Raw genomic sequence first — 14654 nt, 5'->3', positions numbered from 1 at the left:
AGTATATATATATATATATATATATATATATATATATATATATATATATATATATATATATATATATATATATATATATATATATAAACTCCAAAATTTATTATTTGGGTTTGGCTTTTCACCACTACTTGCATATATTCGTTAGCATACTGTAATTTTCTAAATTAACGGGTCGTCTTTACTTTTCCAGGGTACGAATGGCACGATCTTGACTGCAATTACAAAACCGCATTCATTTGTAAACGTCCACTAAGTTCCGCGAAGAAGTGATGTAATAACGACCATCAATGGAAAGAAGTTGTTGAGAAATTGATGTACTTCATGTGCCTGTATTAAAATATGTGTAAATAAAATATAACATTGACAAAACGGTGATGTGCTTTTCTATATGTATGTATGTATGTATGTATGTATGTATGTATGTGTGTGTGTGTATGTATGTATGTATGTATGTATGTATGTGTGTGTGTATGTATATGTGTGTATGTGTGTATGTATGTATGTATGTACCGGTATATGTAGAAGTGCATTAAAGTTGGTATGAAGGCCAGAGAGTGGATTTTGTTTGCATCACAGATCACTACAAAATCATCAGATCTATAGTAGAGCACTTCATATGTTACCTGTCCAATAGTGTGTCCTCAGAACACCTGTCAGTGTCGAAAGGCATGTGCGTTGAAAGAAGATTTGAATCCATCGCCATTATGTATATGCCAGTATGTTTACAACAGTTTGTTTTGGTACGTACCATCAACACAAAAAAATACCGAATTTGGGACATTAATTTTTTAATGTGCCACACATCCGGTTTCTTTCACAAGCCTTTCAGTCCACTCCAGGAAGTAGAATAATATACTAAAAGTGTGTATCATTTTAATCTTTTAAAAAAATGGCAACTTTTCAACTTCATACCAACTTTAAGGAACGAGTGAAACAGTCCTGATCAATAAATGTAATCCAACGTTTTGAATCAATATTCTTTATAAGAGTTCAAAATTAGCCATAGTCTCACGTCAATTGTCTACCAGTTTTTTTCCAAAATGACTACCAAGTTCGAAAACTGGTAGTCACCATTGACTACCACGAAAATGTTAGGGACACCAAGCCACTGTATGCATGGAAGGCCTGCTGACAAGCTGACAATGTAGTGTATCACTAAAGCGACATGTGTTTTTGATAGGCGTGTTTGATATCGCTTACTTTGTAGCAAGTAACAGTGGCCTGGTAAAATAAACAATACACGTGTAGCTTATATGTGATGTTACAAATGCCATAGTCAAAATGCAACACTTTAATGATTTCATGACTGTTTCGTTGTCTTTTCCATGTTTCACTTTTGCAATCAAAATGATATGATACAGTCAGTCGCAGTTCGAACAGGCACCTTTTTGTCTAAATTATTTACGATATGGGTAGCCACACAACAAATCTACTTGAAAAATGGTAGTTTATTTGACAGACAGGGAAATCCTAGACATAATCAGAACACTGACTTCCTATGTTTACAGATAGTAATGGATAAAATATGGCAGGACATGCCATGGCGCATACCATTTCTCTCTAGGGTTGGGTCATAGCATATTAATTTTTGATATAGAGGAAAATGAAGTGGATGGTGACCATGTGTATTTTTGATTGTGAGACTTTTTCAAAGTAATAACATTAAATAGCATAAATGTTCAGATTTGAAAGCGTTCGTTTGACAACCAACCCACACACCCACACATCCGAAATGGAATGAGCCTCTAGGAAATGATGTCTACATTGAAACTTCAAACTGGATGCCGGTTTGGAGTTTCAAATCTATACATTTGCAGTCTGTAGGCATCCCCCCCCCCCCCATCCATGGTCCAAAGCTGTGAGTCAATGTGACTACTGTCCGGTCAAAACAGATGTCAGTGAAATTATCCTACAGTGCCAGATAATGTTTCCATGAGAATTGACGCCATGAGGTCTGATCACAGGGAACCCAGGAACCATGTGACAAACAAAACGAATCAAACAAACAAACAAACAAACAAACAAACAAACAAACAAACAAACAAATAAATAAATACATAAATAAATAAATAAATAAATAAAAAAATAAATGAACAAGCAAACGAACGACAAGTATAGGAACAAATGAAATAATTAAATAAACCAGCAAATAAACAGATACTCATGGGGGTATACTAGATATGGTTTTTTCCTATACCATCACTACAAAAAACACAAGGGTTCACTCATGGTCTTTCTCTGTCCCTCTTTTCAAGCCTCAAAAAACACCCAAATCAATCTTAAATGACAATAAACACTCAGTATACGTAATTTACAGGACCATGGCCTCTCGATTCAGATAAAATCTTTACCTTTCATCGCACATGGACTACAAATTTCGGTGATTTAAAAGTCAATTTCCACCATCTTCATCGCAGTATTCATATGTGTTAATATTAGACAACATCCTGGTATTTGAATTCAGTTTAAATACCCGCTGTTTATTTGCTGGTTTATTTAATTATTTTATTTGTTCCTATACTTGTCGTTCGTTTGCTTGTTCATTTATTTATTTATTGTTTGTTTGTTTGTTTGTTTCGTTTTGTTTTGCTTGTCACACGGTTCCTGGGTTCCCTGTGGTCTGATATCGTTCATCATTTCAAAAATCAGAGCAGATAACACACGGAGGTACTAGGTAGGCATTCCAAAGTCAACTGTATATGACACGATACAGAATATTGCAAAAAGCAATGCAGAAGGACTGGTATCGTCAACCCTTGTAAGTTGTTTGAAAAACCAAGATGACAGTCAATGATTGCTATCATGGAAGTAACTGAGGTTGGCAAAAATGATGAAATCTTTATACTATTTACTTGCATATAGTGTACAAACTCAGTTTTCTTCGTTGCGTCCATTTATGAATTTGAATTAATCTAAAATTGAATGTACGGGCCATAGACACGACTAGTTCTGCTGAACTATTTTCATGGTCCCCATTAGATAACACATGTATATTTCCTTTTGTCCAATTTGTTTGAAAGTGTAATGTATTATTTATTTATTTATTTATTGTTTTGTTTTTTGTTATCTGATGAAATAAATTTCAATTCTTACTTCTTCTTTCAATTCTTACTTCTAGTGACTTTTGAGCAAAAAAATGAAGTTTGTGCGTCATTTGGACAACTTGAAAGGGGTTCTACTACAAATCGTTTGAATCGCTGTTATGAATAAACACACAAATACAATCAAAGCTGATTGAGTGATAGCAAAAAACATGTTTTATTTGATATATTTGAATTGTTATACAATGAAATAATTGTTCTTGTATACCTAATTGTTGTGTACGTAGAACAACATGTCCCTACTAGTATAATGGTATGAGCCACATGTGCATTGAGTGTTATCACCTTTGGTCAGGGAGTCATCAAGTCAAGCATTTCACATTGTAAAGTAATTTCACTGTGTGACTAGCGATTTAGTTAGTGTTTTGAAATTTATTTGTGTCAATCTCTCGGTCATGTCCTGTATATGTTTAAGGTATTTGGTGTGTGTGTGTGTGTGTGTGTGTGTGTGTGTGTGTGTGTGTGTGTGTGTGTGTGTGTGTGTGTGTGTGTGTGTGCACGTGCGTGTGCACATGCGTGCATGGGTACGTGTGTCACCATTCATGTAAAAATATGTGTATATTTATTATGTATATGTTATGCCAAAATGTGTGTCAGTTTGAGGTTTCCAAGTGGACATTTCAAAATAAGAGCTTGGTACAAAATAATCATTTATATATGATACTTCCTATGATACTAATATTGGATGACAGGTCAAGTGTTTGCATAATATGAATATCACTAATTTCATACAAAAAATTTGGGTGTTATCAGAAAGTTTATTAATTAATGTTTTGTTTATGTATAAATTATTAAATGCTGAAAAAAATAATGACTACCAAATCTTCCCTGTTGACTACCAACTAAAAATGTTTATTTCAAGCCCTGTTTATCATAGAATACCAAGGCAAGATATAAAGTAGGTCACTACCTGACTGTATATCTAAATTGTGTGTGTGTGTGTGTGTATGTATGTGTGTGTATGTATGTGTGTGTATGTATGTATGTGTGTATGTATGTATGTATGCATGTATGTATGTATGTATGTATGTATGTATGTATGTATGTATGTATGTATGTATGTATGTATGTATGTATGTATGTATGTGTGTGTGTGTATGTATGTATGTATGTATGTGTGTGTATGTATGTGTGTGTGCATGTATGTATGTGTGTATGTATGTATGTATGTATGTATGTATGTATGTATGTGTGTGTATGTATGTATGTATGTATGTGTGTGTATGTATGTATGTATGTGTGTGTATGTATGTGTGTGTGTATGTGTGTATGTATGTATGTATGTATGCATGTATGTATGTATGTATGTATGTATGTATGTATGTATGTATGTGTGTGTATGTATGTATGTATGTATGTATGTATGTATGTGTGTGTGTATGTATGTGTGTGTGCATGTATGGATGTGTGTATGTATGTATGTATGTATGTATGTATGTATGTATGTATGTATGTATGTATATGTATGTATGTGTGTATGTATGTATGTGTGTATGTATGTATGTGTGTGTGTGTGTGTGTGTGTGTGTGTGTGTGTATTAACTTTGTGATCATTTACAGCTAGTAAACAAGATCACCAACTAGGTCAGATCATATCCTCTTTAAAATGTGTTTAATCTCATTGTGTTGCGTTGTGTTGCATTGCATTGATATGTCGTGTCGTGTGACTCGTGTTATTTCATGTGTTGTGTTGTGCATTGCGTTGCGTTGCATTGATATGTCGTGTCGTGTCGTGTCGTGTCGTGTGACTCGTGTTATTTTATGTGTTGTGTTGTGTTGCATGGCGCTGTGATGTGTTGTGTTGTAGTGTAGTGTGTTTTGCTGTGCTGTGCTGTGCTGTGTTGTGTTGTGTTGTATTGTGTTGTGTTGTGTTGTGTTTTCTTTAATTTTATCAGGACCTGGTACATTGTCTTGTTCTTTTCACCCAGTGTCCAGTGAGGCACTCCCTATTTCTCAAATCAGCCAATTATAATTTGTGTTATGTTTTCTTTCAGGTTGTGAAATACAATGTATCGGCCACTTCAAGTTACTCTTCTCACTGCTCAGAATACAGGGTGCTGGTAAAGTCCAACAGTTAGCATTGGAGGTATGCAACACTGTTAATTATGATAACAAGTCAAAGCTTGTGTTCCTACTCAATAGGGAACTTGCAATATAAACTGAGCATGCTCAGATGCAAAGGACTATGGGATTATCTGTTGTTATTGTAATACCTAATCAGGAGCTACTGACAAAATAAACCTCCCACAATGGTCAGGGTGGCTATGAATTGATCATTTGTGGTTAAAAACAATGTACTAAACTGAGTCCAAAATACATTGACCATTCCAAATGGTCAATTTTATGGTCATTATATGCACACAAAAAGTGGAAATAGGCTATTTTTCTTCACCACTTTGTGCATAATATGGGTGATTTTTAAGGTCTGTGGCTGGAAATTCCAGCCAACCACAGAGACCTATGAACCATCTCTGGTTTGTGGCTTGAAATTCCAGCCAACCACAGAGACCTATGGACCATCTCTGGTTTGTGGCTGGAAATTCCAGCCAACATCAGACACTTATGAACCATCTCTGGTAAAAATGAGAACAAATCTGTCAAAAACCTATTAACTTTTAAGGTGGGTCATTATGCCTTGGAAAAGGTAAATGTATTTTGGACTCAGTTACTATTATTGTTTACAATTACTATTTGATTAGTATTTATTATCGCATTTCCCATGATGCAACATTCAACATGGCGGATTTGCAAGTTCCCTATTGTACAGTACGTGTTCCATTGAAAAAGAGAGGAACACTACTCCGCGAAATTGAGACCATAAACTAAAAAAAATATTCATGATTTCTGAGGGATTATCGCGCAATGTTACAAAATTATGATGTCCTGAGAAGTACAACATCTGTTACCATTTTCTTACAGGTGATAGCTAGTGTAACTGGTAACAAGGACTGTGTGACAAACATTGCAGATGCCAACGTGTTGGTCTGTTTATTATTGGTGTTACAAACACTGCCAGCTGGTAAGATTCATCTCTGTGTATATTACAGTGCTGTGTTCTGTAGTTCTGTCTCTATGTTTGCCCTTCGGGATGCACCAGGTCCAGTATCGCTCCCAGTATCATTAGGTACCCCTCTGTCTCTGTACATTTTGGTGTTGGTGTTACAAGTGTAAACAACTGTGCAGGCTTTAGTTGGTATTTCTATCTCACATTGTGATAATAACTTGTACTTTGTGTTATTTGACCTAGGTCAGTTACCAATACTAGATTATCAATTTACTTTGTGTTATTTGACCTAGGTCAGTTACCAATGCTAGATTATCAATTTACTTTGTGTTATTTGACCTAGGTCAGTTACCAATACTAGATTATTAATTTACTTTGTGTTATTTGACCTATGTCAGTTACCAATACAAGATTATTAATTTACTTTGTGTTATTTGACCTAGGTCAGTTACCAATACTAGATTATTAATTTACTCTATGTTATTTGACCTAGGTCAGTTACCAATACTAGATTATTAATTTATTTTGTGTTATTTGACCTAGGTCAGTTACCAATACTAGATTATTAATTTACTCTATGTTATTTGAACTAGGTCAGTTACCAATAATATATTATTAATTTACTTTGTGTTATTTGACCTAGGTCAGTTACCAATACTAGATTATTAATTTACTCTATGTTATTTGACCTAGGTCAGTTACCAATACTAGATTATTAATTTATTTTGTGTTATTTGACCTAGGTCAGTTACCAATACTAGATTATTAATTTACTTTGTGTTATTTGAACTAGGTCAGTTACCAATAATATATTATTAATTTACTTTGTGTTATTTGACCTAGGTCAGTTACCAATACTAGATTATTAATTTACTTTGTGTTATTTGACCTAGGTCAGTTACCAATACTAGATTATTAATTTATTTTGTGTTATTTGACCTAGGTCAGTTACCAATACTAGGTTATTAATTTACTCTATGTTATTTGACCTATGTCAGTTACCAATACTAGATTATTAATTTACTCTATGTTATTTGACCTAGGTCAGTTACCAATACTAGATTATTAATTTACTTTGTGTTATTTGACCTAGGTCAGTTACCAATACTAGATTATTAATTTACTTTGTGTTATTTGACCTAGGTCAGTTACCAATACTAGATTATTAATTTACTTTGTGTTATTTGACCTAGGTCAGTTACCAATACTGGATTATTAATTTACTTTGTGTTATTTGAACTAGGTCAGTTACCAATAATATATTATTAATTTACTTTGTGTTATTTGACCTAGGTCAGTTACCAATACTAGATTATTAATTTACTCTATGTTATTTGACCTAGGTCAGTTACCAATACTAGATTATTAATTTACTTTGTGTTATTTGACCTAGGTCAGTTACCAATACTAGATTATTAATTACTTTGTGTTATTTGACCTAGGTCAGTTACCAATACTAGATTATTAATTTACTTTGTGTTATTTGACCTAGGTCAGTTACCAATACTAGATTATTAATTTACTTTGTGTTATTTGACCTAGGTCAGTTACCAATACTAGATTATTAATTTACTCTATGTTATTTGACCTAGGTCAGTTACCAATACTAGATTATTAATTTACTTTGTGTTATTTGACCTAGGTCAGTTACCAATACTAGATTATTAATTTACTTTGTGTTATTTGACCTAGGTCAGTTACCAATACTAGATTATCAATTTACTTTGTGTTATTTGACCTAGGTCAGTTACCAATACTAGATTATTAATTTACTTTGTGTTATTTGACCTAGGTCAGTTACCAATACTAGATTATTAATTTACTTTGTGTTATTTGACCTAGGTCAGTTACCAATACTAGATTATTAATTACTTTGTGTTATTTGACCTAGGTCAGTTACCAATACTAGATTATTAATTTACTTTGTGTTATTTGACCTCGGTCAGTTACCTATACTAGATTATTAATTTACCTAGGTCAGTTACCAATACTAGATCATTAATTTACTTTGTGTTATTTGACCTAGGTCAGTTACCAATACTAGATTATTAATTTACTTTGTGTTATTTGACCTAGGTCAGTTACCAATACTAGATTATCAATTTACTTTGTGTTATTTGACCTAGGTCAGTTACCAATACTAGATTATTAATTACTTTGTGTTATTTGACCTAGGTCAGTTACCAATACTAGATTATTAATTTACTCTATGTTATTTGACCTAGGTCAGTTACCAATACTAGATTATTAATTTACTCTATGTTATTTGACCTAGGTCAGTTACCAATACTAGATTATTAATTTACTCTATGTTATTTGACCTAGGTCAGTTACCAATACTAGATTATCAATTTACTTTGTGTTATTTGACCTAGGTCAGTTACCAATACTAGATTATTAATTTACTTTGTGTTATTTGACCTAGGTCAGTTACCAATACTAGATTATCAATTTACTTTGTGTTATTTGACCTAGGTCAGTTACCAATACTAGATTATTAATTTACTCTATGTTATTTGACCTAGGTCAGTTACCAATACTAGATTATTAATTTACTCTATGTTAGTTGACCTAGGTCAGTTACCAATACTAGATTATTAATTTACTTTGTGTTATTTGACCTAGGTCAGTTACCAATACTAGATTATTAATTTACTCTATGTTATTTGACCTAGGTCAGTTACCAATACTAGATTATTAATTTACTTTGTGTTATTTGACCTAGGTCAGTTACCAATACTAGATTATTAATTTACTTTGTGTTATTTGACCTAGGTCAGTTACCAATACTAGATTATTAATTTACTTTGTGTTATTTGACCTAGGTCAGTTACCAATGCTAGATTATCAATTTACTTTGTGTTATTTGACCTAGGTCAGTTACCAATACTAGATTATTAATTTACTTTGTGTTATTTGACCTAGGTCAGTTACCAATACTAGATTATTAATTACTTTGTGTTATTTGACCTATGTCAGTTACCAATACTAGATTATTAATTTACTCTATGTTATTTGACCTAGGTCAGTTACCAATACTAGATTATTAATTACTTTGTGTTATTTGACCTAGGTCAGTTACCAATACTAGATTATTAATTTACTCTATGTTATTTGACCTATGTCAGTTACCAATACTAGATTATCAATTTATTTTGTGTTATTTGACCTAGGTTGATTGACAGTACTAGAGACGTTACATGCGTTATCTTCAAATACAAAGATTATCAAGGAAGCCATGTCAAAAGGTAAGTTGACAATATTGACCTTTGCCCTCTGTGTTAGATAATCAGACTTTCCAGATGGCAATGCAATGCAGTACAGTTGTCAGGGTCTTGAGATTTGGCAAAATCTCACATCAAACATACCTCATACACTTGTACACACGCATGTATTTCCCACAGTAACCAACATGTGTTCATGAATGATTATAGACAGATAGACAGACTGACACATACATACATACATATACAGACACATACATACACACACACACACACACACACACACAGACAGACACACACACACACACACTTCAGACATCCTAAAACTCTATCCAAAGTTTACAAGTGTACTTTAGACGAACTCTGTTTAACAGTAAATGATGACATAAAACAGAAACCAAATCTTGACAAGAAATGTCAGTGTTTATTATAAAACTAACTGAGACAGCTTGTCTTACAAATGTATACGTGTTGTTTCTTACTTCTGTTCCAGAGTTTATATCAATATATGTAAGTAATCCGGCCATTGGCTGGATGTACATGTCTTAAAATTCACTACAATTGCTGTCTAAAACTCTAAATGCTTACATGTCAGTAATTTGTCCTCGGTTAGATTTGATGTACTTCTGTATAAGTCATTCACACTATACTATGCCTAGTGTATACAGAGTATAACACAGTGGTTTAATACAAATATTAGAGAATAATATAATTATACCAGCACCAGTAATATCAAAGAAAAATTGATGAAAGTAATTACAATTTTGAATGTTTTGACTCATATTTCAAACACAGCAGAACTGGTGACATAGACACATGTTGTCATGATATAGACATGCATTGTCGTGATGTAGAATGACCAGAGTATATATTCCATATTTTTTGTTTAACTTTGTGCATGGTATATATATAATACCACGGTTAATTAACTTATCTAGACAAGTTGAAATATTCATTTGAGTCTAATGACTTATGTTGTTAAAATTCATTTTCATAAAAGTCAACCCCCCCTCCCCTGCCCCCTCTACTTTTTAAAAAAACCATACTGTGTTAATCATAGTGTACGATACATTCTGAATATGATATGAATTTATGAATCTATGTACTATAAATAACTTTACTAATAAGAAAGGAAGAAATAGCATCCAGGTTTAATATGTCAGAATTTAAAAAAAATAAAATTTGATGTTATGTATGACATTGATAGAGTTTATGTAAATTTGTTTACTCTTGTATGTGAGGATAAATGAAATTTGTAAAATAACAAAGTAATTTTATGTTTATAGTTGCTGCCATGACAACCAGATTGATATTTTAATGAATGTACTATAGTATCGTTCCTGTTAAAAGTATTCTTTTATGTATTAGATATATAATTCATAATATTATTATTAGTTGTAATTTTTAATTCATTTATCACTCTATAAAATAAGTTCAGTTCTTTTAAACAAACTACAAATAAAAGATTATTCAGATCTGAAAAGAATAACAAGACAGTAAAAAAGTTATTGTGAAGAAAGAGTTGAAATGTTTATTTAGTGCTGCAGACTGTCTTTGTTTATTTAGTGCTGCAGACTATCTTTGTTTATTTAGTGTTCCAGACTGTCTGTTTATTTAGTGCTGCAGACTGTCTTTGTTTATTTAGTGCTGCAGACTATCTTTGTTTATTTAGTGTTCCAGACTGTCTTTGTTTATTTAGTGCTGCAGACTGTCTTTGTTTATTTAGTGCTGCAGACTGTCTTTGTTTATTTAGTGTTCCAGACTGTCTTTGTTTATTTAGTGCTGCAGACTATCTTTGTTTATTTAGTGTTCCAGACTGTCTTTGTTTATTTAGTGCTGCAGACTGTCTTTGTTTATTTAGTGCTGCAGACTGTCTTTGTTTATTTAGTGTTCCAGACTGTCTGTTTATTTAGTGCTGCAGACTGTCTTTGTTTATTTAGTGCTGCAGACTATCTTTGTTTATTTAGTGTTCCATACTGTCTTTGTTTATTTAGTGCTGCAGACTATCTTTGTTTATTTAGTGTTCCAGACTGTCTTTGTTTATTTAGTGCTGCAGACTGTCTTTGTTTATTTAGTGCTGCAGACTGTCTTTGTTTATTTAGTGTTCCATACTGTCTTTGTTTATTTAGTGCTGCAGACTATCTTTGTTTATTTAGTGTTCCAGACTGTCTTTGTTTATTTAGTGCTGCAGACTGTCTTTGTTTATTTAGTGCTGCAGACTCTTGTTATTTAGTGTTCTTCCAGACTGTCTTTGTTTATTTAGTGCTGCAGACTGTCTTTGCTTATTTAGTGCTGCAGACTGTCTTTGTTTATTTAGTGTTGCAGACTGTCTTTGTTTATTTAGTGCTGCAGACTGTCTTTGTTTATTTAGTGTTGCAGACTGTCTTTGTTTATTTAGTGCTGCAGACTGTCTTTGTTTATTTAGTGTTCCATACTGTCTTTGTTTATTTAGTGTTCCAGACTGTCTTTGTTTATTTAGTGCTGCAGACTGTCTTTGTTTATTTAGTGCTGCAGACTGTCTTTGTTTATTTAGTGTTGCAGACTGTCTTTGTTTATTTAGTGCTGCAGACTGTCTTTGTTTATTTAGTGTTGCAGACTGTCTTTGTTTATTTAGTGTTCCAGACTGTCTTTGTTTATTTAGTGCTGCAGACTGTCTTTGTTTATTTAGTGTTCCAGACTGTCTTTGTTTATTTAGTGTTGCAGACTGTCTTTGTTTATTTAGTGCTGCAGACTGTCTTTGTTTATTTAGTGCTGCAGACTGTCTTTGTTTATTTAGTGTTGCAGACTGTCTTTGTTTATTTAGTGCTGCAGACTGTCTTTGTTTATTTAGTGTTGCAGACTGTCTTTGTTTATTGTGTATTTGAATACAACAGGTAACCAGTAAAGGTTGTGTATTCATTGCGATTACTGAACACAGCATAACCACCACTAAGTCTAACCCAGATTTCATCACCTTGATCTGCATCTATGATTACACTGTTAGATGCAGCACCATGGTGCCTACCACCTGAATTGTGTGCATATATACAAGGTAACTGGGTAGTGTTCTTTATCAAACACATATGGAAGTTATAGCTGTTGTTATGTCGTATTCCTGAAATCATGAAGTAATACATACCACTGACAGGGCATGTAAATTTTCCAGTAGATGTACTATAACCATTTCCATCATTAGAATATACTTTATCATAAACAATCACTGTATTACTAGACACAAATCCTGTGGATGTTGTCTTGGCAACTGAGAATGCTACTCTAGGTTGTTGTTGTACCTGACCTACTTCTCCTTTCTGACCTATAGGTCCTGGTGCACCCTGGCCTCCCGTTGACCCTTTATTACCCTTGATGCCTGTATCACCTTTTGTACCATTTTGTCCCTCAACTCCATGTATTCCTTTTTGTCCAATTTCACCCTTGGCTCCTTTTGGTCCTGGTTTACCTGTTGTTCCTTTCTGACCTGGTTGACCTCTTGACCCAAGTTCACCAGTGTCACCTTTCTCACCAGGAGTTCCATCCAGCCCTTTTGAACCACTATCTCCCTTTGAACCTATAGGTCCTTGTAATCCATTGGTACCCGGAACACCTACAAGAATAAAACATTCATCATGTACCATTTTTTTGAACTTTTCAAAAATTTACCGTTTTTACATCAACTCTGTGAATTTCAAAATGTTGACAGTGTTGGACATGGAAGAGGATTGGCAATCTTTAACATTGTTGAACTTGAGAAGTTTTAACAAAGAATAGTGGTGAACTTGAACTTTTTGTACTGTATGGTATAATACATGTATGTGTGCTATGTATCAATAATACATGTAATAGTATTTACCTGGGATACCAGGGATTCCATTTCCACAGCGTTGAGATACATCAGTCCGGGTGTCTTCATCTGGTTGCTGGGCAACAGTCAATGAAAGTTGTACAACACAGACTACAATACAGTACTGTACCAACAACTTGAATGCAAATGTCTTCATTGTTGATGCTGTGTTGTTAAGGTTACTGAAACAAGAAAGAAAATAACTTGAATCTAAAGAGTTATAGGACTTAAAAAGTTACTGTATAATTTGAGAATTTGACATTTTACAGGAGAAATGAAGATACCATAGGTTTTACTAGTGAGACATGTTTTACACACATACACAGCTTCAAATGTAAAAGAAGCAATGATCAGGGTGATGTGCAGCACACAGTGGCTAGTAGAGGTTGATAAGTTACCATATTGATTATCAGTTGTAAAGTAAACAATTGAAGCCATTGAACTCATCAAGTATAGCTGTAATTACTTTTTCTCTAACAGAGGCCTGATTCTACTCCACTGTTAAATAATGGCAATACTTCATCACTTTCAAATTGATTGGGTAAAGGATCCTGCTGTGTGCTTTGTGTCTGTTATTGTTAGTCTACAGTGATATTGTGTCAATACAACAATCTTCAACCAACTGTACATGTATCTCTTAGCCTGTCTCAAGTTGTGTTAAAACTAACTACTTTCAGCAAGTTTCTCTATTGATAACAGTGTAATATTTCACTCCCTGATTTTTTTTTGTAAACAAATTGTTGATAAGATCAAGGCTGGCTAGTCACTACACAGATAATATGACACACATACACTTACTCACTGCACTCAGACGGTAAACAAACAACTCCAACATTTGATGTTAAATTAGCAACTAGAAAACAATACAACCGTACAACTTTGTTTGGCATACACGATTAGGTATCTCCCAGTGTTGCTATCCTGAAGACTCTACTTAAAACTCCACTGGTGAAATGTACTATTAAACATCAGGAAGTGAAAGATTACACTGTGATCAATAAAGAAACTTGCTGCTAGTAGGTAGTTTTTACCACAGCTTGAGACAGACTAAGAAATACAGTTGGTCGAATATTGTTGTATTTTTGTTCTAAACATGTTGCAAGAGTGAAACATCAATGCAACTTCATTTCTCCTGTAAAAGTAGATGTGTGTGGTGCTATTTGTTTGTCTGGTAAATCACATGAGTAGGAATACAACATTACCTGTATAGAACTTGTAGAATAACTCCAGATGTCAGAACTTGTAGAACAACTCTGTAGATGTCAGAACTTGTAGAACAACTCTGTAGGTGTCAGAACTTGTAGAACAACTCTGTAGGTGTCAGAACTTGTAGAACAACTCTGTAGATGTCAGAACTTGTAGAACAACTCGATCTGTAGATATCAGAACTTGTAGAACAACTCTAGATGTCGGAACTTGTAGAGCAACTCTGTAGGTATCAGAACTTGTAGAACAACTCTGTAGGTGTCAGAACTTGTAGAACAACTCTGTAGGTGTCAGAACTT

At 33.5% G+C, this 14654-nt stretch overlaps 1 protein-coding gene across 1 annotated transcript; it reads right to left on the bottom strand.

The window, feature by feature from the left end:
- Positions 1-12046: 12046 nt before the first annotated feature.
- LOC144439122 (uncharacterized) lies at positions 12047-14372 on the bottom strand. Its single transcript, XM_078128387.1, has 3 exons — positions 14352-14372; positions 13159-13331; positions 12047-12912 (listed from the first exon to the last, which is right to left on the bottom strand). Exons 2-3 carry the CDS (start codon positions 13304-13306, stop codon positions 12179-12181), a joined length of 882 nt encoding a protein of 293 aa, XP_077984513.1. The 5' UTR covers positions 13307-13331; positions 14352-14372; the 3' UTR covers positions 12047-12178.
- Positions 14373-14654: the final 282 nt, after the last annotated feature.

Source organism: Glandiceps talaboti, chromosome 8 (genome assembly GCF_964340395.1).
Source record: "Glandiceps talaboti chromosome 8, keGlaTala1.1, whole genome shotgun sequence".
In the NCBI taxonomy this organism is placed as follows: Eukaryota; Metazoa; Hemichordata; class Enteropneusta; family Spengelidae; genus Glandiceps; species Glandiceps talaboti.
Note: the sequence above shows the minus strand (reverse complement) of the source record. Positions and strands in the feature narration are given on the sequence as shown.

Bases quoted from the DNA above. Each gene is read 5' to 3' on its own strand.
- LOC144439122 (XM_078128387.1), bottom strand. From the start codon at position 13,306: ATGAAGACATTTGCATTCAAGTTGTTGGTACAGTACTGTATTGTAGTC. The intron at 12,913-13,158 runs GTAAATACTATT...TTATTCTTGTAG, and splicing joins TGGAATCCCTGGTATCCCAG to GTGTTCCGGGTACCAATGGA.